This window comes from Sparus aurata, chromosome 17, assembly GCF_900880675.1.
Source record: "Sparus aurata chromosome 17, fSpaAur1.1, whole genome shotgun sequence".
NCBI lineage: Eukaryota > Metazoa > Chordata > Actinopteri > Spariformes > Sparidae > Sparus > Sparus aurata.
This window is the reverse complement of record NC_044203.1, coordinates 27477589-27502258: the sequence shown is the minus strand read 5'-3', so window position 1 is coordinate 27502258 and position 24670 is coordinate 27477589. Positions and strand designations below refer to the sequence as shown.

Below are 24670 nucleotides of genomic sequence, written 5' to 3'. Positions count from 1 at the left end.
ATACGAATCCTCTGTAACAGTTTGTCAGACGTAATGTAGGGGCTGACTACAAACAAAACTCATTACGTCACAACAATGTTATGTGTTGAAAACTTGTATGTTGAAGTCATGTATGTAACACTGTGATCCTCCCCTCTCACTGGAGTTACATAGTGCAGAAACAAGTGATAGGAGGGCGAAGTGGGTTCTGTGAGAGACTACTGAAAAATACAAACACACCACTTCCTGCCCTAATGTGCCTCTCATCTTCAAAACCACTCCGATCTCTGCTTTGCCTGCATTAGCTGACTTGTGCAGTCTGTTGTGTCAGTTTCCTGGTACTCATATTTTGAATTAATCAAATGAGCACTTTGGAGGAACCGACAGGATGCATCAGTGGCGCGTGCACAAGATGCTGTAGCCATTTCTGGTTTCTTACATTTCCAATGCAAATACACTCTGCTGAAGGTTATTGCAACATGCCTTGATGAAGAGATATTTTTCCCTGGACATCTAATTGTAGATAAAAAGGGCCGCATTCAAATATATTCTTTGTGCATGTGGATCGGACGGCCAATTCACAGTCCCAGACTTAAACCAGACCTACCCCCGTGCAGACCAGCAGTCGTACAGATGACTGTAACGCCACTTAAGTCTCAAATTAAGCTTCTGTAAATCCAGTGGAGATGTTTTTTCTTACTGCAGCTTTTAAGAATCTTATCACCCAGTAAATGTTGTCTGGTCCACATAAAGATTTATGGTAATAATTAACAGATCAAAAGTTAAGCATTCCCAAAGTATGTTGTTTTTGTAGACAGCGAGTGGGCTGTGTCTAGACCGACATGATAGATGACAGCCATGTTGTTGAAATGATATTACCCATGTTAATGGTTGATCCGTGCGTATAAACATGTCCGGATTTTGATTTATATTTATCGGGATTATTCACAACAATTTTTGTTCCCAGTAGGACTGTGAAAGACGATTTTCTCAGAGGAAGACCCCTTTTGTGTTGGCTACCGATTACTCTAGAAATGATGATGTTAATAACTCTTTTTGCAGCGCATTCCAGGGAGGAAAAATGGACGCAGCAGTGTTATGAATGCAGGACATATTGATACTGAAAACAAGCCAGGAAAAATAGAACATGCGGGACGCCCATCTGACAGACACCCTTCCTGACTATTACAAAAACAGCCTCATCAAGGCCTTTTCTCCAAACACCGGTAAAAAGAAATTACAGGAATATTATTAAAAGAGACACTTTATAGAAGAAGACATGACTTCGTAGAGTAAGTAAATCCTCTCACAAAGTCTTGACTATTATTCGTTGCTCTGGCAGGCTTCAGTGAAAACATGAAAAAGCAGCAATGCCTCAGTCACCTCATCAGCATTCCAACCAACATTTACCACTGATTAGCATCTGGAATGTTCAACACATTCGTGCCAAATGTTTAAAGATTGAGATTTTTTTTCAGTAATCTATTCATAGCAGGGTAGGAAAGATTATTTTACAGATCACAAGCCACTAAAACCCTCCACTGAAACCCGATCCGGTGAAATTAAGTGTTGGAATGACACTGTGGCTTTTTTGGGGAGCCCCATGTTTTTTTTCGGAGGAAACTGGGGATTGGGAGCGTACTGTTCACATTCAACATCATACATGAATGAACTTGCCTACGTGCAAAAATATATAATCAGTACAGTTCTCTTCATTAAGTTCAGTAATGTTTAACTGGCAGTAGATGCCATCTGCCATTTATTGGATCAACCTCCAATTATTCGTAAACTGGCCATACATTTGTCCAAAATCAATAGAGCTGTTATTTGGGGGGGATTGAAATCATAAGTTATTTTTGAATTCCCAAAAGAATAATACAAAAGAAGATGTTAGAGAAGAACTAAAGACTGGAATTGGACTTAAAATGACCCTTTTGACATGAGAGCCATTGAGACAACATGTGACTTGGTACACATGAGTCTAATATTAGCTTTTAGAATGATAATACATTTGAATTAAGAAAGAAAAACAGCTATTACGTGTTCAAATAGCTGTTGGTATTCAAGTCCAAGAAGAGTAAAATACATTACTGAATCGTAAACACTTCTTTTAACTAGAGATGGAATCACACCAGCCACCCGGCAATGTGTTGATGCAGTGACCCATTAGTATTCAGTAGTAGGGTGGTGGAAGATTGTAACACGAGCACTGAGTACACATGGATCGGACCACTCCCTTCTTGGAACTCTTTGTTTGATCTAAAGTTAACGCCTTTAAATTATCACAACACAAAATGTACACAGGCCGAGGGCATAAAATGTAAGGTGGCCATCCCTTCTAATTTTGGCTCCCTCGCTTTGACCACACCCATCCTCCGAACTCGGCCCGTTCACTCGATCTGTATAGTTTCCTGACTGCATCTTGTACAGTTGCTCTATCAGACAGGCAGACGGGCTTATATGCACCTGGCAAAATTTAAAAAAATACTGTTTCAGTGGTTGTTCCCACTACAAAAAGATGTTGCCAGGACCTTGTTTTTTTGTCCTGATGACACACACGAGACTCACAAACATCCGCGGTCACGGCTGGTAAATATGAGACAGATGATCTCCAGCTCATCAGTATTTCACTGGGTTGAAGGGATCTAGTGTCTCTGCTGCCTTATTCATGAATACAACTGCAGGCTATGAGAAGTTTTGCTTTCATTGCCAGTCAGCCTTACTTTTATTTGTCTTGAAGAAATTGTTGTTGTCATATTCCAAATAGGATTACTCAGTTGATTTCACAGCAATCACAATGGGTAATGCCATATTTGCTGAACCCATTGTAAGCATTTGTATTTGACCATTAAAAACAGGCGTCATGACACTTGGTTGAATAGACTGACAGTTTATATTTATTGGCAGTGTGTGGTGAAATGGACCTCATCTTTTGCATGCAAGGTCTTTATTTGCAGACTATCTGTGAGATACAGTGACTTTTTATGTCTAATCTATTTGCATTTATCAAGCAGCCATCAATATCAGAGTACATTTCCTTCTGAGATACTGTGTGGCCACTTTTTTAGGAACCCATGTACAGTATGGTCCAATGCAATCTAATACAACTGTTCTGCCATGATATGTCTACCTATTGACACCCATAAAGGTCACTTTTTGTTGACACTCACCTAGAGGTGTTTTTAGGTCATAGATTTTGCATACTGAGGCCATGGTGCTGGGATTGGACTGGTCCGCATTCAGAGCATGTAAATGGTAAGAAACATGATGGAAATCACCTCTCGGTTAGGCTTTAAAAGATATGAAAATTTTGTGGCACGTTATCCTCGACAAAATAATTAGTGATTTGCAAGATTGTCTTGAATGTTTAAAACTATTTTGACCCAAATTTTGACCCACAGACTTTGAATTTTACTGCAAATGAATATTGGTTCCAAATATTGCTTTCCAGTCTCCTTGATTTCTAATAATTGGTATTAGGGGTGTGAATCTTTGGAAATCTCAAATGATTTGATTTGATTTGATTCGAGTGTTGATGTCCAATCCAGTTTAGAATCGATGGGGGGGTTGTTCAAGATGCTGAGCAGAAGCAGAGTCTTTGAGGTTGTTTGTTAGTTTGTTAGCGGCGTACTATCCAGTCATTAAAAAAAGAAACACTTGCTACTGCTGCCTTGTTTTTTTTTTACCCAATCGGTATCAGCCATGAAGAAGCCATATCAGATGAACACTGATAGGTATAATGTAGCCCGGTATAATGTTGACGTATTGTAGTGACCACGAGGAAGGGTTTTGTGATTCCTCCGATGATTATAAATGACCTGTACCTACAAACGAAACCACAAGTGAAAAGACTTCTATTTTTATACAATTATTATAAATGGTTGTGCTATAAATACATCAACTCATCGGATCCGTCCTGCAGTCCCTCTGTCATTTACTTCACACAAGAAATGCATGCACCGCTGGCACGTGCTAGCAAAGACTTTTACCACAGCGGGCGCGGGTGACGCACCGCTTTGTCAAAAGGGGTCGCTGGAATCAACAAAAACGGAAAGTTCAGCATCTTGTTATCGGAAGGTCGCTGGTTCAATTCCCAGGTCTGCATGTCGAGGTGTCCTTGGGCAAGATTAGAGTATCCCAAAAAACTGCTCCTGATGTGCTGGTTGGCACCTTGCACGGCAGCCAACGCCATCAGTGTATGAATGTATGTCTTTATGAGTTACTGTAAGTTGCTTTGGACAAAAGCCTCTGCTAAATGCTCTAAATGTAAATGGAGTCATGTTAAAAAAAAACTAATTATTGGATTTGCGCACCTCTGACACAATGTCACCAAAAGCTTAACATGATGAGTAAAGATACATGTCATTGAAGGGGCTGCTGTCTCTGATTGCATTAAAACTGTCCAGAAGTCCCTAATAAAGTGTCCCACTGGTCGTAGGCAGCCTGTGAAGGCACAAATAAAAACTGGACTTTAGTACAATAAATGTGCTGTTCACTGATAGCTGGTGGGGAGCCAGAAGGACCAATCCCACACTGCCACTATAATGAACATCACCTGACACCACTGTGGAGGCAGACACAGTTACCACCTCCAGTAGCTGCTCCCTTTAGACCACAGTTACTACAGTGACTTTCACAGAATGATGTCATTACAGGGCGGCGGATTTATTCCCCCTATTGTATTTGTACCAGGGATTGGTTTCCTGAAACTGCGCTCCTGTTCGCTGCCGCGCAGCCAAGGTGCTCAGACCGACGGCGGCAAGAAGGCGGAAGGAAATCTGAACCTCTGAGCCGCACGGAACGGTCACACCCCCTCTCTCTAAACACTCCAGCCGACTGACACACATACACACACACACACACACACATACACACTTGACATAAACTGGGCTCAACAGCACAGAGAGAGAGAGAGAGAGAGAGAGAGCGGGAGAAAGTGTCTTTAACTCGTTTCTGCGGTATCACGCCGCGGTGATTGAATGTGACGCGGCATCGCTGAAGCTCAGAGCCGACCGGTGAGTAGTTCACTTTCTTCTCATCCTCTTCATTTTTGGGCAATAATGCGATTGGGAAGCGGAGTGAAAATGAATAGAAACTGATGTGTTTTCAATGGAAAACGGAGCCGACTTGTTTGAAAGAAAGTTGCCCAGCGGAAGGATCATTTATCGCCAGAAAGTGTTTTTTTCCCTCCTCAAAATGCGGCTGTTTCTGGCCACATATACAGTCTGGAAAAAAGAGACAAGCTTTGGCCAGTGAGCTGCTTGCTCATATGCTACAATAGTATTATGTTCTCTTCTGATGTGATAGATTTGTCATTTTCCGAATTGACTGATGCGTCATTACGTGCATGATGCACTCCGGCAGGATGCACAGTCCAACCCACCCTGGACACCAACACCGGTTTTGATAAATTTGGACTAAGTGCCTTTCTTTGGTGCCATATTTTGAGTGTAGTGGAAACATCTGTGAAGTGCGGGGTGACTCCTTTGCTGGAAGCTCACAGGCTTATAATAAGTCTGTTAGTCAACATTTATATCTTGAATATTGCTCAGCACTTCACTGATTTCCATATAGCAACCCCCCCTGGACCACCGGAGGACTAAATGAGGACCTCAGTAGAATGACATGTTTGATTTCACCAGCTCTGTGACTGCTGCTTTTAGTGGTCAGCCCAATGACAGAATGACTGTTGTGATTGCAGGTTTCACCCAGTTGTCCCTCCACCTTGTGTAAACAGCAACAATCTTCAACCAAGCCTAAAAAAGTCATATATAGCAACAAGAATCATCTCTGAGACGCACGTTTCCTGTGAACGCTTATCTAAATGGGGTTTTGTGGTCCAACGTCAGTCTATTTCTGGGGAAGAGTGATGCGAATAGAAAAAAACAAACACTATCATGCAATTTCCTGTTGGGCTGAAGGATCCTGGTTGAGGTCGAGCCCCTTTTATAAATACCAGCTGCTCAAAAGTACACACACAATAAAAAAAAAGGCGCGCCAACGCTTAAGTTACGTGACTACAACCACTACAGCATCTTCAGTTTCTGTTTTCGCACTGATGAACCTGCTGTGTGCGCTTGGCTTAAAATGGCTCGACTGTGTTGCTCACCTTCATGCCAGTTCACACTCCTCGAATTAATCCAATCAACTGTTGTTTCAGCGCAAAGGGAAAGTATTCTGGTTATGCAACATGCCCCCCATATTCAACAATAAACACCCAAGTGCCTCTCCAGCTTTCACGCAGAGACTCTATGGCTCTGGAAAACACAAACAACCGTACGCATTCTGGAAACATAAAAGCTGTAACTCATCATTTGCCAGGCTGTTACCAGCTGACCAAAATAGAGAGGACCTTGAGCCGATGAGTTTCCCCCCCCCGTACGCAGCAGAGATGTGGTGATGACAGACAGCTGAGAAGCATGTCGGCGCGAGGATGCCTCGGCGACACTCTGCTGTAGGCCATTTTCCAGGAAAAAGTAGCCTCACATACGCCGTACAATGTCAGACGCTGCTTTTTACAAACTGTTGACTGTTGTTGTCAGAACTTTTCTTTCAGCAGGACTCTTTTTCCAAACATCCACAGAGATGAGAGTGATGTTGAAGTGCCTGAGTTAGCAGAGAGTTTGCTTGAACTGGGATCATGTTGTCAACCAGCAAGTTCAACACTAAGCTGGACGGTATTCTCATCCGTCACTGTAAGTGATTAGTGAAGGATAACGTTGCAGGGAAATCTGCGTGACATCACCCATTTGCCTTTTGTAGCGGTTACAGTAGCTCCCTAAAGACAAACAGAGTCGGTTAATACTCATTCAGACAACCGAGTGAGTGTCAGAAGTTTGTTTTCGTCCATTCAGTAACCCATGATGAAGGAAGCTGCGAGGTTTATCTCATCTCAAACAGAGGAGCCGGCGGCTTTGCTATCCATTAACCGCCTCAGCATGCGAAGAGTCTTGAGGGGATACTAAGAGGGACTGCAACATTTCAATAAGCGAAGATTGTGCCAGTGACAGTTGCTGTGGCTTTTCTGAAATAGCAAGCAGGGTGTCTCTGGGGCACATATAGATAGCAAATGTGATTCCAGCTGCCACTGTGGCATCCCAGTCTTAATGATAGGGCGGTTGATTGAGTGGAGTGTTTCTTCTCGTACGCTTTGAGCCACGGATCGAGTTGCCGGGACCATTGTTGATCAGAGCTACTTTTGCCGTTACATGAAACAAACAGGTGACGAGGATTACACAGCTGTCGCTCTCCACTCTGAATCCTGTACATGTGTGCACGGTCCTGAACTTCTACCCATGCGAGAACCGTTATCGGTTTATTAATATGTGTATTCCTCACACTCTGTTCGGTTCAGTTCATTTTAGTTCTTTCCTGCAAGTGTTTCCTGTTGTACAACGACCTGCTTTTCTAGTTTTACATGTTGTTCCTGTTGACACTGTGTTGTTCCTTTTTTTATCGAGGCGACCCAAGTTGTCTATGGTTAATCAATAATAAATCTATATTTTATGAGGACTCGATTATCCCAAACTCTTTAAGGTCCAACGTGTTGGATTTAGTGGCATCTAGCAGCGTGGTTGCAGATTGCAACCAACTTAACACCCGTCTTCTCACCTTCCCTGACGGATGCCCAGAACCAGTGTTTGGTTGGCCCTTCAGGGCTGCTGCAGAACATAGAGCCCAAACTATATATTAGTTGGAAGATATAATTGGCCGATATTGGCATATTACAGGTGTATCGGTGGATATTTGGTCCAGTATGCGCCGATATGAAAACTTTTTGGAGATTATAATATAGAAACAGATACTTACAGTCATTTATAATTATTAAACTCCAGCATCGTCAGTGCGCTGATGCCACATTATAAAGGTCAATGTTAAACTGTAAAATATACTGCCTCAGTTACATACTTTGGACTGGAGGTTTTCAAGTGAAAATGCCATTCGATAAAACAACTTTGTGACGATGATTTGCAGACTGACCTGGTACCTTGTGGTATCACGTCATTTCCAGGCAACGGTAAAAACAGGAGAAAAACAATGGAAAATGTATCTTTAAGACAAAACCACAGTTTAATAAACTATTTAAATTTTCTAGTTAAACCAATATTCCCAAATCATGACCCATCCCTCTTTTGGACACAAAAATGTCTGATAACAAAAAAATGAAGGATCATTGCAAAAACTGTTTGTATATCGGCCGATTAATCGATACCAGAATTTTAAATTCTGCATCACCCCCGAAAATCGATTATAGTTTGAATTCTGATAGAATCGTGATATTGTAGCATGGCGGTCTTCATGGAAGTGGGCCTGCTCCCTGTGTGGATATAAAGGGCTCAATCCAAGGAAAGAAAAAAAATAAAAACATTTTTAAAAAGTTAGTTTCCAGTGAAAATGCGAATATGAAAATATAACTATGAAAAATATATTATTATTATTATTGTTGTATATCATTCATTATTTTTTTTGGCACTGTGCTGCAGTTGACTCCATCATCGAGTGCAGGATTTGGTTCTTAGTGGACAAGTGTAATGGCATTAATAGTTAGGGGGGTTGTGAAAGTGAGAAAGCAGACATTGCAGTTAGTGCATTTGTGTGTCAGTAAATGCATTTGTGTGCGCCCATGTAGTAGTGAGTGATTAAAGAGAGGATTTACTGCGGCCCTTTAGACAGGCTGAAATCTCAGTGATTAGGCTGCCGACCACACAGTGCAGAGCCCGGACAGCTGCAGCTGGTTATCAATCCAGCGCTCAGAGAGAGGCTATTGAAACTGATACCACCGTTCAATCGTCCCAGACAGTTTCTATTTTGTGTGCAGGAGGCAAGGAAATAGCTTCAGATCCACCTTTTTACAAGAAACAACAAAAACAGGGGAAAACAGAAGCTAAATGAATATGCATACAGTTGCACTTTTTGAGAAATTAGGCCGTTTTATACATCACCTTGATTTAAAAGGTGCACTACCTAAGAAGTGGCTACCTTAAATTCTTACATTTAGACAAATAGAAACAGCATATCACCGGAGTAACTGCTAACTGCTGCTGACTGTATACTTTTCATGCATCCATGACTGCAGCTACTGTTACCTTGTTAACTCACTTAGCCATGTAGCTAGTGGGTTACCAGGGGCTAGCTGGTTAGCATGCTAACTTAAGTAGATATCTCTTCAACACAGTACAGAGAAGATTTTTGATGACGATTTGACGATTTAATGTTTTGAGCTAAAATTCTTACATATTGCGCCTCTAAACTAGAAATATCATGTTGAGCAGGTCCTCATTTAAAATAATGTTGAGTAACAGTATAAGATGATTTATAGGATTTTAAAGCACATTCAAAATTAAAGAAACAAGTAAGTAAAGAATATATACTTTTTTTAAATTGTTTAAATATAGAATTTACTCTGTTTTAATTGTTATACTATAAAAGTGAGCAGGGAACCCTAGCTGTCTACAGCATAGGTGTTCTGTTCTGCCGAAACCCTTTCGAAAGTTTCATGGAAACTATTTTCAGCCATATGAAAATATCTTAAACACAGATGTGCCAGTTTGAAACTTTTTTTTATTACAGCTATTATAACAAACTGAGGACAAAACTTCTCCTCAAGATTTTTTCCCACAGGGCTAACTTGTCCGGGATAAAATGCAGAATTAAAAAGGTTGTGACAGCTTATTTATGTTGCTGTTTAGCTGCCTTACGCTGGGTAGGGGCACATCTGAATGCCATTCTCCAAATGTGCACAGTAAGCTAAATTGTCAATCTGGCGAGGCCGGCCCTTGAGGAAATTATTCTCCAAAAGCCAAAAACAACAGGCAGCCAAGACTGAGGAGAGTGGGAAGTTCACAGAGCAGGAGGAGGAGGCGGGGGGGGATCCACTTCAGTACCCTTTAAAATATTGGAAAGGAGACACACTTGGACCACCATGTGATAGCGTGCACTGCTTTTTCAAAATCCCTGTCATGTGCAGTCTGCAATTTCCTCCTTCCAAAGTCCCTGAAGATGACTCTCATAATGAAAGATCAATCATTTGATCCCTGGCATTTACTGTACTCCGAGGATCATATGTCACAGCTAATGCCATGTGGACCTTTTGGAAGAACTGCTGTAGATGCCCCAACTGTAGAACTGTATCATAATGTGTGGAGTATACAAGTAAAGCAGCGGAGGAAGTCAAGAAAAGAGCTTTTTTAAGCTGAAGGCACACTTGAGTGCAGAGAGCGTGAAGTCCCAAGTGAGCCTCTCTCTGGTAGCAGATCATTCACCACAAGCAAATATGGTGAAAAATGCACCATTTGCCCATCAATCTACTGGGCAAATCTAATCTACTGGGCTGATGGTGACTTTAACTGCTTAACTGAGGACTGGTCAGGTTTGAGTTTAACATTAACCGACGTTCTAATAACAAACGAAGAGACACATTAAAAAAACAAACCAGGCAAAGACACGATACACTCATCTTCACTTTACTGTGCAGACTTCTGCATTTGTTTAAGGTGGTTTAAAAATACATTTAGCAGCTTTGCATTTATGGAGCCAAGCATCCAGTAAAATATTAACTTTCATTACTTCCTCAAAATGATCATTTTTGCTATATGTGCTGTTCGCACCTGTAACTTTATGTTGACACGTTCTCAGCAGTCGTAGGTGGAGTTCACAAGTTTTCAAGTAGATGGAAAATAAACCATAAAAGGTAAAACATGTGTGTAAGTGGTGAGGGGTTGGAGAAGATTGCTGAGACTTGTGGGTTAGTCATTGAATCAAAAACAAGATAGGTGGAGACTGGCTTTGAAGAGAAATAGCGCTGAACATTCTGTTTTTTTGTCTCATGAAGACAGTGACTAGAAAACAAACATTGTTGTCACCAGCTTTTAATCTAATCGTTGGTTTATTTTGTATTGTCTGCAGGAAGACATACAAAAGGCGTACAATATCTTACTGATACCTGTATCTGTAGTTTATAAAGGGCTACAGTAGGGTAGATGACTGACGTAAGACTGCCCTCTATGCAAATGACCAGTGACTAAATAAAACTGGTTGTGTTTGGATACCCAGCACTTCCAGAGATCGCGGCCTTACTTTTTCACAGCTGTTCTATTTCTTCACTCAGCTTTCGTGTTAAGTCTGCTTTTGAAGCACATCTTATCGCCGTTGGATATTGTATTTCATGGATTTTTTGACTCTTGACTCTTTATTTTTCTTCTGTCGTGATGTTAATTTGGCTCTTAAATAGTATCGATTCTATGCAGCCAATGCCTTGAAAAGGTGAATGAATAACCAGTCAGTATTTTCTTCGCTTTCGTACTTTTTCCAAACCTCTTACTCGACTGTGCATCTCTTTTGTGTGTGTGACAGTTTGAGGTGGGCTGGCTGCAGCAATGTCCAGATCCACAAAATCTGCCTCGAGGTCTCGGAGCCGTTCCAGGTCCCGATCAAGATCCTGCTCCACCTCGCGTTCCAGAAGTCGCTCCAGATCCCGGTCCAGGAAGCGTCGCTACAGGTAAAGTCCGTTTTCATGAAAAATGTTCCTCTCTGATTAATACTGACTTGTATTGTGATATATGGTCCTGATCAACTGCACTTAACTTGACTGTTGAAGATGCGCATGTTTTGCCAATCACAGTTTAATAACTGATTCTCTAGGAACTGAAAGATATTATACAGTATGTATAACGCTTGAAATATGACTGACAATTTGAATGTAAGTCAGTCGTCACAATGGAAACAAGCAGCAGGTGCAGCAAGTGCTGCCCGTTGCACAGACATCAGTACTGATCACTATGTTCCCTGCTCAGCTCTTTTTCCAGTCGAGTTCCTCCTATTAAGTCTGCACCTGCCTTTAAGGACTGGCCATGTCATGTGCTGCTAAGGTTTGACATGTAAAATACATGAAGATGTGCAAGTTGTTGTGACAGTAGGGAATGTCAACAGGCAGGGCCGGGTTAGGTTATAATCAACATTTCCTGTTAGTGTCATATCTGTTGATTTCTATCTGCAAGGCCTCCTCTTGTGCTGGACTTTATCGTTTTTTGTTCTCATGTGAACTGACAAGAGCTGTTGGAGTGTTTAATGGATTTGGTTCTGACCCAAACTCTGTAGCCGGCTTCTGTATCCAGAGGAAATTGATGTTTGAGAAAGAGTTCAGCTGCCGGTTAGTGAATAAGCTAGAGTGAATATTATTGTTGCAGTTTGCATTGCATGGAAAAACATTTCCATAAGAGTTTACCTCAGTAGCCTATGAAAATATTTTAACTAGGGCAGCATTTGGGTCTTGCTTTGTTTCAAGAAAAATCCCTTGGTTGGAGGGTTATCTGCTGGCTGTGGTGTGCCTTTGGGAGAAAAAAGGGGAGGCTTCACTCTGATGCCTCTGCCGTTTCTGGCAGAATGACTGTGGCATGGCAATAAAATGGCAGGGCGGCTCGTTTCCTGGCAGTGTGTCGCAGCACGTATTAAAATTAGCATAAAGAAGAGACATGGAAGGAATCTAATGGTTAGCTCTTCCTGAACCCACCTTACACATGTACAAATGGGTCTGTGGTCACGCCTGGACTGCACAAGCCTGATTGCACACTGATTTGCATGTGTTCTGTATGAACACAGACTCACTGGAAAAAAAACCTGAAAGCCACGCATAAACACAAAGAAATTACTTGAAACAGTTTAAATTATGGAGCTTTGTCTTCTTGCTCTTAACACTATCACTACAGTAGTTAAATAGTCCACATATGTAGGCCATGTCTCAACAAGTAGTATGTTTTAAGAGAAAGTATATTTCACTCTGCTGATAATACCAAGTCCACATAATGTCAACATCTGCAGTATTTTGCTGTCAGAATAGTCAATAGTGTCTAAAGGATCGTTTTTATAAAGCCTCAGTAAACTGGCTGAACGGCCCGTGTAGTGGAGTCGAAGGATTCCACTAGACTTTTTTTTCCCCCTCCTCATATGGTCCATGTGACTCTCTGCTCCACCAGAGCTGGCCAGAGGAGATGTAGTATCTGTAGCTCGCGCTGTGAGTGTGCAGTGCTGCTCAGTGCGCTGCTTTCTTTAACCCCGCTGTATTCCAATGAAAAAACACGATAGGTGAGTCCTGTGGTTCTTAAGTTTTTATATGGCTTTTTAACATGTTTGCATGCAGCGTGGCACTGCTTTGCTCTGTAAAAGTGTGAACATTGCTCAGCAATATATGGTCAGCTTCCTGTGCAACTGCACATTTAAGTACACCTTTTACATTTCTGCATGTCTACATTAAAGATTCCAATAAGGAAGTTTGCTGAGCCTTTGCTTATAATTTACTGGCCGTTGTAGAGAAGTTGCAGACAAAATACACGCATGGTGAGACAGAACTGAACTAGTTAAAAGTCATAATCTCAAATATGTCAGTGGAAAGTTGTGGAAGTTGTGTTCACATGCAGTTCGCTTAAAAAAAGACGGCATGCTGGGCTCATTCAATCACTGATTTGGTGGAGAGAACATATTGTATCCCGGTTATGATGATCACTGTGTTTAAGGTTCAGGGTAGAAAGCCCCAAGGCTTTTAATCAGAAGTGCAGCAGAGCCACCATGTGGACCAGTGAGGCCCTGCATGGTGGCTGAACACTACACTGAAATCTCCATGAAGTGCTCTTTTGTGGGCCACTATATTCTAGCCTGTGTTGCCAATTCCAAATGACAAATGGTTGCTGGATGCAACTGCATATCTCTCTCTATATATATCATGTGTTTTGTGTACGTCTTTTCCATATCTAATGCCAATGGTTAGCCTGACTTTGTTGTTATGTTTGGAGTCTTTTAAAGAAAGCCTGATGGATGGGTTTAAGTGGCAATCTGCTAAGTAGTATTTTTTGGTTCTTTGGGTTTAGTTTTCTGTGGTCACCGCTGTGGTTTTTACTGCCCCAAAGATTTATTATTGAAACAGTTTGTGTTTCTGTAGTACAGGTATTATTGTTGTCTATTATTCGTCCTCTACAGTGCTGTCTTGTTATTTACTCTAAGCAAAGCCAACATTAATCCATTGACTAGGATGTAATTACATTTGTGTTATGTCAGTGGGTTATATGACAACACAGAAGGTGTGTATAGGCTCCTTGGTAGGCATGAAGGGAACTGATCCGCACTCGGTGAGAGCTGTTCTTTTAATCTCTGTGCCCAAATTTTACATCCTGCCATGCCAGATGGTTTCTTAAACAGAACCATCTGAGAAGTCGTCCTTGGAAACCATTTTGAAAAGGGCAGCACTTTCGAAAATATTTGGCAGATGATCGGATGAACCTATGACGGGTTGCCAAAGCCAGTCATGAGAAGAGTGAAAACGTCTTATTTCAATGAAGAAATATTCTCTAGTAACTGATGCTATTGCAAAATCTATGCTAACCTCTTTAAGAGCTACTCTTGCAGATCACTGACATTAGATCTTGCAATATGAATAATGAAGTGCTGCTAAACCTAGTCCACACATGCCAAATTAAATTATATTGTTGGATGTCCAAGTTTGAAACTGATCCAAATTTGAACAAATCATTATTCTAGTGATTATGTCACAGATAAACTTAATTTCCTAATTAAGAAGAAAATAATGATTAGCTGGCTCTAAGAAAGGACCTGGACCATAAGATCCAGCTCCCTTCATAGAGCTGTGATTCCCATCTGTTGAGATTGCATCAGTGAAATGTTATCTGTCTTAAATTAAAAGGCTGTGATTTGGAGTTAAATGAAGTGTTATTATGGATTGCACTACTTTTTTGGTTCAGGAACCCATTAAACAACCTTTTGGTTATGTATATCAATTAGTTTTTTGAAATTAAGTGACAAATTTGTGCTTTTATTTTTCCCCTTGCTTTCGTTCACAGCTCTAGGTCTCGGTCACGCTCAAGATCTCATTCTCCTCCTCACAACCGGGAGAAGAAATATCCGAGGGGATACCAGAACAATCGTGAGTACCGGGGCTACCACCGCGGCTTCCGGAGGCCATACAACTTCAGGGGCCGAGGGCGAGGCTTCTTCCCACGTGGACGCTACCAGCGTGGTGGTGGTGGCTATAACAATAACAACAACTTCCGCCCCTGGAACTGGAAGAATTACAAGCAGAATCCTCAAAAACAGCAACAATATCAGCAGCAGCAGCAGCAGCAGCAGCAGCAGCAAAACTATTCACGAGGACGATCTCACAACTTCCAGAAACGCTCAGGAAGCCCCCCTCGTGGTCACTCTCACCACTCTGACCGATCCTCCTCGCCATTATCCAGACACTCGCAGCATTCTTCCTCCTCCTCACACTCCTCTCCCAAATGCAGGGAAACCTTGTTTCCAACTAATCAAAACTCCAAAGATGTGAAAGAGGAGCCCTCAGCCTCCAAGGAGGTCCTAAAGGAAGCAGGGGGAGATGGGGAGCCAGTGGAGCTCACCAGGGTGTTGGCAGGGGATGCCAAGGAAGGCACAGACAGTGGGAAAACTGAAGGGAATAGGCAGAGCCTGACAGACTGCAGCAGCAGTCCAAAAAGAACGAGTCCTGTTATTGTTGGTCAGAACAGCCAAACTACTAACCAGTCCAGTCCCTCCCTTAAAACCACCAACGACATGAGCAATGGGGCCCCCTCCTGGCAGAAGGTGTGTAGTTCATCCCCAACAAAAAAAACCTCACGTGAAGGTCTAAATCCAATGCTTTCCAGCTTTGACTTCTTCTCCAATGAGGAATACCTGGATGGAGATAAAACAGCAATTTCCATTGCCTTTGGAAAGTAAGACTGAATTTACTTTTCATCTCAACTTAATTGTGGCATTGTTTTAGTAAACTATGCAAGCTTTATAGACATAATGATAATGTGTCTCAAATTATTTCTTAAATGCCTTCACATTGTCATTGAAATGTCTTGTGCTTATATGTTTTTATGTGTAAATGTATAAAGTACTTATCTCTAAGATGACATATTTTGTATGGATAATATCAGATAATTAATTGGTAAAATGTTTGCCGTTGGATGCCCAGTGAGATGCATTTCTTTATCTCTTTGTCATTCCTTTAGGTTTTTGGAGGAGCAAAATAAAAAAGCAAAATCTTGGGAAAATGGCAAGAACACAGAATCCAATGATGTGGTTATGGAACAAGGGAAATTAAATGGCAACACAAAGATTATCTCTGACTCAGTGTCGAGAAAGTACAAAGAGGATAGTGGAGTTTCTTTGAACAGCTTTTTGAAAGCTTCTCCTTTTCTGTCTGCTGACGGGGAGGAAGGGGAGGAAGACGATGAGATGATGGTCAAGTCTCATTCAAAGTCACTTCAGAAAGACTGGCACAATGAGGACGAGTCCTTTAAGTCAAAGATCAGGGTCACTCACTCAGCCCGGGAAATGTTTGGAGAATGCTTTAGCAAATGGCAGAATTCACAGGTAGCCAACAGTGACCTTGAAGCCATGGCAGAGGACATATATCTGAGTCGAAAGCAGGATAAAGTAGTTGCCCTTGCTGCTGCTCTCAACAAAAGAGAGTTAGCAGGAAAATTTGAGGAACTGTCCCCAGACTTGGGTGGTAAAGCCAGGAAGCTGGCAAAATCTCCCTCCATCCCATCTCCTTCACCGCCACCAAGGAGGAACTCTGACAGAGAGATGTTTATGATAAGGAGTGAGGACTCCCCTTTCACGTCCTCCAGAAAACAGGAGGCAAAAGTAAATGTCAGAATGGATTTCCTTGGAGAAAGTCTGATCAGGTAAGCATCATATAGTGGTTTCTGGTCCCGTAACCGATCTCCTCATATCGTTACATCCAGCTGTAGATTTTACAACAGAAGCAGCACCTTTCTCAGAAACTGATGATTGAAGAACACGGTTTTAATTTATTTTTCAGTTCTTCTGATGTTTTAGCTGAGGAGCGACAGTTGTCTCAGGATCTCGTGCAGTCCTCAAAAAAGGATCAGGAGTTCCGCTCCATCTTTCAACATGTTCAAAATGCTAATATACAGAGGAGTCCGTCTGAGCTGTTTGCTCAACACATTGTCACCATCGTTCACCACATTAAAGGTGAGTCGTCACTTGGATTGAGCGATGTTGACCAAACTGGTACATGACGATGTCCTCTTTGAGACATTGCTATATACGATGACGTTGTTTTGGGGGTGTGTTTGGGAGGTACTATGTGATTTCCAATTTAAGGTGTGTGTTCCCTCAGAGTTTCCGTAAGGCAAGAGTGGCTTATTAGCACACCACTGTAACCATCACTGTTTTCCACTGTCACTTTGACAGCAACCTCCAATTGTCTCACCCAGTCCCCCGTCACTAGCAGGCAGAGTGCACCGCAAATCCTGAGGTGTGTTCAACCTCAGAATATTGAAACAAAGCTAACTATACTGAGGAAGCCAAGCGTCATCAAAGTGACTCAACGCATGACCACAGTTGCAGTCTCTCTGTAAAAAGCAGTGTCATGGTTTTTAGGGGACTCTATAGCAACTGTAGTTGCCTTTTCCATTCTAGTGTACTCCTCCAGTGTCTTTCCAAGTGTGCTAATCTGTTAAATAGGTTGCCTGACAAACTTGCTGCAGGCTTCCATGTTTTCCTGAGCAGATGCAATGGGAACATTTAGACTGGAAGTCCAGAATAACGACTCTAAACTATCGACTTCCAACTTGCAATGGATTGCAGCATTTGGCCCATGGGAATACTGAATTCATGCAGCCTCACTGTTGGATGGAAAAGCAAGAGACACTAGAAGCATTAACAACTTTAACAGCTGTCTACTGTCCCCCTGTACAGCTCAGCACTTTCCGTCTTGTGGAATGACTCTAAACGAGCGATTCACCATGTACCAAAGACGAGCTGCAGAGAGGGAAATGATGAAGCCAAGAAAAAGCCCAGAGATACACAGGTAGAGTCGCCTATTGAGTGACCCTCTCACCTTCAGTGTGCTGTGGCTTCACCTCCTCTTTTAACAGCTTTCAGGTATTTCTCTCACCTTTCCTACCTGAAAATCAACTATCTATCTTGGCTTATTTGTTCTCATGCTCGGTGGAGGTCAGTTTTATTTTCCCACCAATTTTTCTTTGCTGTTTTCTGTTTTGTGTTGTCTTTGCAGTCCAGTTAAGCTAACAGTCGGTTGTTTGGGCACCTGCACCGTCGTTTCCTGTAAAATGTGCACTTAACTATCTTGTCTTAACTGTGTCTCTTTCTTGCAGGAGAATTGATGTTTCACCCAGAGCTTTTATGAAACACTCTCAACTTTTTGAGGCGATGAAAAGCTCAGAGGATGGCACTTACAAGGTGACTGAACATTTTGCTGTATGAAGTATGTTGGAAAGACAAACGACAGCAAACCAGTGTGCAAGCCAGATGCCTTTAGACTGCACTCCCTTAAAGCCTGTGACTTTCCTTGAAGGGAGATGCACAGAGTCTGAGAGACGCAAATGCGAAATAAGGCACTTTGACTTGGTTGTTTGTTATATATCGCCTTCACACATGGTTAGACTGTGGGCACAGGCCTGACCAAGGCTAATGAAACATATAAGTTCATAAATGGAAGCCACTGTGCCAAAGGACTCGAAGCAATTGTCTTCGTAAGTATTCTTTAAAAAAATAAGGAACGGAAATAACCAACAGCAAGCCCTTTATGCACCTGTGCTTAGATTTACATGCTTTCTGAGAAAACCCTTCCAATTATGATGAATGTGCATGGACAAACTTGGTCAAGCATTTTGTAAATATGAGGTTCACATAAATTAGCATGAACAGTCCTATCTTAATAGTGGTTTTGCCAGTCATACAGATGCTCAAGAACTGCACATTCTGTAGTCTTCACAGTAGGTAGCAGCAACTATTTTCCAAAGCATACCTCAGAGTTTTTAGATTGGTTTCTGTTCTTCCAGGTAGCTATTGGATTCAGTTCTTGTCAGTACAGTAAGAGAATCAACTTGCAGAGACTTGAAACGTGTTTGAAATGGGAAATGTGTCACTGTGCACCTTCAGGGATGGTTTTGAAAACACTTGGTTAAGGATACCTGAAAGCACCATGTTGCTACGGCTCTGATGTTCAAAGTATGGAAATCAGCTGCTGGAAGTCATGTTACACATGGAAGAGAAAAAGAGCAAGGATGAGGTGAAATATGCTGGTGCTGATTGTTCCTGTTTTGCAGTAGCTTCTGGAAGGCTTGAATAATGGACATCAAGCAACTTGAATGCACCAGGGAGGTTTTCAAAACACACTCCTCTGACAGTTGCAATAGCCTTGACACAAAAAAGTTGTTGTTGAAGTGATGAATTACCCATCTGAAGCAGTTAGGGTTGATTTTCTTACCATATTTAAATAGCTGCAGCAAGGGCAGAAAATCGATCTGAAAACGTATGCTTTGGAGAATGGTTCAAATTGCAGAAACATTCAACAGGACTTGTTTTGACCCTTCAGTGCACTGGAAAATTAACTTGGTTTTACTAATGTCAGCTCGCTGGTACACAAGTTTTTCCCCCTTTACCCATGGACTTCACTATATAGTAGGGCTGTCCGGAATACCATATTTGGCCCTTCAAAGCTTCGGTGACAATTAAGGGTCCTCGTGGACCACATTTGTGCTTGCAACTTCAATTGAACTGTTATGGTATAAAATCCAGTTTTACAGTTTTGAAGGTTGCTGCTGTTGCTTTTCAAATGATACTTCCCCAAATATTGATGCAGAGTTTCTGTGAATACATAGACAAGACAGATGCGCGCTGTGTTTCTCTGAGGCACAATGATTGGCCAGGGCGACGGATTCAAAGGTCCAGTGTGAAGAATTTGGTGGTTTCCAGTGGTGGAGATTACAATCAACGAAGTACCGCACAACTCACCCTTTGCTAATGGTGGCCAAAAACGAAAAAATCCTTCTCTAGAGCTCGTGTTTGGTTTGTCCACTCTGGACAACTGTAGAAACATGGCAGATACAGAGGAAGAGGACCTGCTCCCTCTTTAAAAAGTAAAGGGCTCATTCTAAGGTATGAAAACAATTCTTATTTTCAGGACACTAATTTAAGGTAATTATGAATATCATATTCCATTTCTGCCTATAGATCATCCTAAATCCTACACACTGGACCCTTACCTATACACTATACCTTTTGCCTCCATTGAGTGAAAATCCTGTAGGCTATGACTCTGAGGGGCACTTTTATTGGTGGCAAAGTGGGCAGAATTAAATAATACGATTGAGATGTTTATTTGCAACTTAAGCAATATCTGCTGGCTTCCCTTCAACACACAGCTTCTCTTGCTGACTTAAGCAGCTCAAATCGCTGTTACAGTAACCTTCAGTGTTCAACCAATCAGATCGTGCTTTGGATGGGCATTCAAATACTGATTTGAATGTCTATTATCATGGCATGCTTCCAAGCTTCGAAGCATTCCGGTCAGCCCTGCTATTGGGTTTACAAACCAGCTTGGCTCAGAGTAAACTGATCTACATGCTAATCCAAAGTCTGTCCACGACGTTGTGCTCTGTTTTGATTTGCTCAGGACGGCGGGGAAAAAATGAAGGGTGAACCAATGGACCTTCGTTTGGATATTGAACGGCGTAAAAAATATTCCACCCATGAAAGAGATTATAATCCGGATCGGGGAAGAGATACAGGAGATTCCCCAGATTCTAGTAAAGAGAGATCTGTGGAAAAGTCCTCTAAATGTCACAAGAAATCAAAGTATGTGAAACTGTCCTGTTCTTTGTTTTGTTTTAAACCATCTGAAGTATATAGAACATTTGTGTTCATTTGCCCTGCATGATAAACAGTTGGGCATGAAGGATTTTGTATGTATCATTTCTCTTTTTTAGGAAAAGTAAGAAGAAGCGCTCTCGCTCGAGTTCATCCTCATCTTCCTCATCCTCCAAGTCTCAAAAAGAGGATGTGCCCCATGGCAAGTCTGAGCCCAAAGATAAGGGCTTTAACAGAGCCCGACTGGGTCAGATGGAGTCATCAGAATCTGTTGAAAGAGGAGGGCCACGTGGAGGATTTGTAAGTTTGACAAAAGCATGTTGGGTTGATGGATGAGAATAATTTCAAGCAAGGACTGTGTCGAGTTCAACTGTACATGTTACTTCCATAGTTTGCTGTGCATCTATGACTTGCTGCTTTTTAATTCCTCAACTTTTTCTTGAATTACAGCAAGTCCGAATTCGTGGAAGGGGCTGGAACAGAGGCAATTATCAGGGAAACTGTTCTCAAAGTAACAACATGCCGAACATGGCAGCACACCCAAAAAATGAAGACTGGGACCCAGAGTACACTCCCAAAAGCAGAAAATACTACTTGGTAGGGTTGATCTCTTTCCAAGACACGCCTCCCATCCAAGCACAGTGTTGTGGTTGCTAATCAAGCCCAAATTTCTACTTCTGCAGCTGTTGTCTTAACATCTACATGCTCTTTCTGTCTTTCTCTCAGCACGATGACAGAGATGGGGAGTTCAAGTGGGTGGACAATCGAGGGCGAGGACGGGGAAGCTTCTTGCGTGGTAGGGCACGTTTCATCATCCGCAAAGCCACTGGGGGCCCCAACTCTATCAGCCCCAAATGGGCCCATGACAAGTTCCAGGTCAATGGGGAGCAAGGTGGCGAGCAGGAAGAGGAGACAGAACAGGACCATAAAGACGAAGAAATTGATGGAGAGCATACTTGAGCAATGAAGCAGTGTGCTGAAAATCTTAATTTCCTTCTTCTGTGTTGTTATGGGATCCGACTCAGTGATTTTATCCACCACAGTGGATTCATAAATGCAGATTAAAATGTTTTAAGACTCAGCTATCACTAGTAAAACTTTTGTGCTTTCACTTCAGCATACTATCTCTGACCATTTGCCACATGAGGATACAACTCATAACTAGTAGAAGCACTGTTTCAGGGTGAACTGCTGTTCCTCAAAATAATTTGGATCTATGTTACATGTTTTTAGGAAAAAGTGAATGTTTTTGAGCAGAATGTTGGTAGTATTTACGCTTCTCCTCTAGGAATGATTGAAAAACGACTCCCTAATGGCATTTGTCTTTTTAAGTAGCAGGTAAAAATTGCAGAGTAGATCAAATCAGCGTGTGCCTTATTCTTGTGCAAGTGAAGCAATGTTTTGTGAGTGGGCTACAAGATAAATAGTTGTACTGATGAATGCAGTAAAATCAGCTCCAGTTGCCCATATATGAGTTTTTAAAAAAGCAGGTTTGTTGTTTTTAAGCTGCGTCTTGTCTGGTTTAGAATGACAGCGACACTGTAGTTCATGTTGACATTGAACACATCGCCGTTTAGCCAATTTCGCACTCGACAAATGACCCTTATCTGACAATGGGACCAAACTGTATGGGGTCAAAGGTTATGCTCTGCAGTCTTTCATTACACAACCTTCACCAGATCTACAGTGCTAGCTAGCAGCAGGAGACTGTTATTAGAAGGGTAACTACCTGGACATTTAATGTTGTTCATTAAACATTTTGCCGACAAAGATTTCTATAATTTACCGTAGCTTTGACTGATCTTGGATGCCACTCATCAATGTATAATATTGATAGTGAATATATGTTTTCCTCTAAAGACACTCATTGTAGTTTTTTGACTTTGTCTGTAAAGCAGAATCTGTCCTTATTGCCATAGACTTTGATGTGTTTTCATGTGATGATTTAATCAGTGATGTAAATTGTGTGGAACTGTGTTAACAATGTGATGAAAGAGGTTTCAAAATTAGCATTTGTTTGGTCTGTAGTTTGAAAGACAAGGATTACAGTTTGTTTAATCCTAGAATAAGAATGTTCTTTCAGTGCACATGAGGATTAGGCCCATGCCTTTCTGGCAAACAATCGATCATTTATGTGCCTTGCTGTTGGTGCACTGGTCTTACTTGTACAATACAGGTCTACAGATACACACATTTAACTGTTTAATGGTTACCTGCTTTGGAAAAAATGCTTTTTTTAAATAGGTGTTGTTACTGTTTTTTTTTCTTAGAGACTGTAAATTAAAGAGACACTGATGACTTTAATGTTTGCCTTGATGTCTTTTATTGTTTATTTTAGGTTTGAGGGCAATTCAGTTTGTTATTTGATGGGCTACTTTACACTATCCTTGTAGTTTACTCATGGCAAAGTTTGATGCATGTCCACTAGTTTGACACCAGAGGGACACTGAACATACATTTCACACAGTATAACTGATCAAGTGAATGATCATCTTGAGAGCAAAGGCCTCTGCTCAACTGCTTGTTGTAACTTTCACTTAACAGCTTTGTTTACTCCAAGAAACTATGCAGCAAATTAATGTACACCCATTCATCAGTGAGATACAGCTTATTTACAACTACCTATACCCATAACAGTTGTTTCACTTCTTACACAAGTGAATGCCCAAGCTAAAAGACAACTACAATTTATCTATGTGCACCATTATAAGTGTGTCATGTGTGATATGGCCAGAATGGAGAAACAGCAGGTCTGACGAGCTAAAGAGGCCCACGTGTACTGTTTAGGAGATGTCTACTCAAGTGAGCATGCTAAACAGCTAGCACTGGCCTGTCACATCTGGTAATACCACTTCATACTACAAGAGCCGATAGTCCCAATAGTCCCGATAGCCCCATAGTTTCAACTGGGACATGTATGAGGGCGCCAAGTTTGCTGCACAGATAATGGGTCTCCTTAGTGTATCTCCAGACTTCAAACTGGCATCTGTTGGCCTCAGAGGCTATTTCCGGTCCGTGTCCGGTCTCCAGCCATGTTGACAACTCACAGGTTTAGCTGAACTGAAACAGTTAGCTAACAGAAATTAGCTACTGCAAAGGATAGCAAGCAAAGAGTATAGCAAGCTCAGGTAAAGTGAGAGGAAATCCCGCGTGCACTCCTTCTGCCCAAGAGGAGCGCTCTGAGGCCTCCAGTCTGTAGCTCTTCAACCCGCTGTCACTGTCTCCTACAGGTTTTCTACATGTTATTATGAATGAATTACTACTTCTACTTTAGATTGTCCTTAGTATTGTCAAAGCCTTCAGATTTTTCCATGATGGTTAGAAAACTTCAGTCAGTGACAGTTAAATCAGCACAACCTCTAGGATACATCCCTGTATCAGTATGTTCACGTAGCAAGGATCCACAGGGAGATGAACATGTAATGTTTTGAAAGAGAGGTAAGAGGACATTAAATACAGCAATCTCTTTAACTTGCCACTTTCAGCATGTAGGTTGTGATTTCCCGTAGAGTCGGGTATTTTGAAAAAAAAAAAACACGCAAATAGTGGAAGGGAGGAGAACGATGCCTGAAATAGGCACCCAATGGCATTATTATGCCTAAAGTTTACATCCTGTGAGTCAGACTCACTAGCAATCAACAGAGGGGGGATGAGGAAGTACTTGACTGGAGGAGTTCTCCCCAGTCTGATGTATTAGCCTAATGACCTATATATCAACTTGAGCCAAGAAAAGGGAAGAAGCCTGAGTTACTTGAACAACTACAGCCTTTATGTAACAGAGAAGCCTACATTTATATCTTTCTATAATATGTTTTCTGTTACTCATTCTTTGCTCCGTCTTATTTTAGTGTGTGAAATTCAGTCTTGCGTAGCCCAGTTCTGCTTTCTATAAACAGCCAGCCACTTCGCCTGAAGGGCCGTGCAAGAGCATCGACATTAAAGACCCACACTAAAAACAAACTCCTCCCATGGAACATAAAAAAGGCATTGAGTTGCAATTTTGTCCAGTGTGGGAATATATGAATCCATGCAGCAA

General features: G+C 41.7%; 1 protein-coding gene across 3 annotated transcripts; it reads left to right on the top strand.

Moving 5' to 3' along the window:
* The first annotated feature begins 4642 nt into the window (after nt 1–4642).
* thrap3a (thyroid hormone receptor associated protein 3a) lies at nt 4643–22938 on the top strand. 3 transcript variants are annotated; one of them, XM_030392911.1, is made up of 11 exons: nt 4643–4994; nt 11332–11476; nt 14826–15713; nt 15999–16679; nt 16817–16989; nt 17719–17830; nt 18138–18222; nt 20441–20622; nt 20754–20934; nt 21085–21231; nt 21361–22938. In XM_030392911.1, the coding sequence occupies exons 2-11, from the start codon at nt 11355–11357 to the stop codon at nt 21592–21594; spliced, it is 2805 nt and encodes a 934-aa protein (XP_030248771.1). In that variant the 5' UTR covers nt 4643–4994; nt 11332–11354; the 3' UTR covers nt 21595–22938. The 3 variants fall into 3 exon arrangements, with proteins under 3 accessions (XP_030248771.1, XP_030248770.1, XP_030248773.1); XM_030392910.1 differs by lacking the exon at nt 4643–4994 and adding an exon at nt 11083–11241 and having other exon boundaries at nt 21361–21703; XM_030392913.1 differs by lacking the exons at nt 4643–4994; nt 11332–11476 and adding an exon at nt 12951–13059 and having other exon boundaries at nt 21361–21703.
* Nucleotides 22939–24670: the final 1732 nt, after the last annotated feature.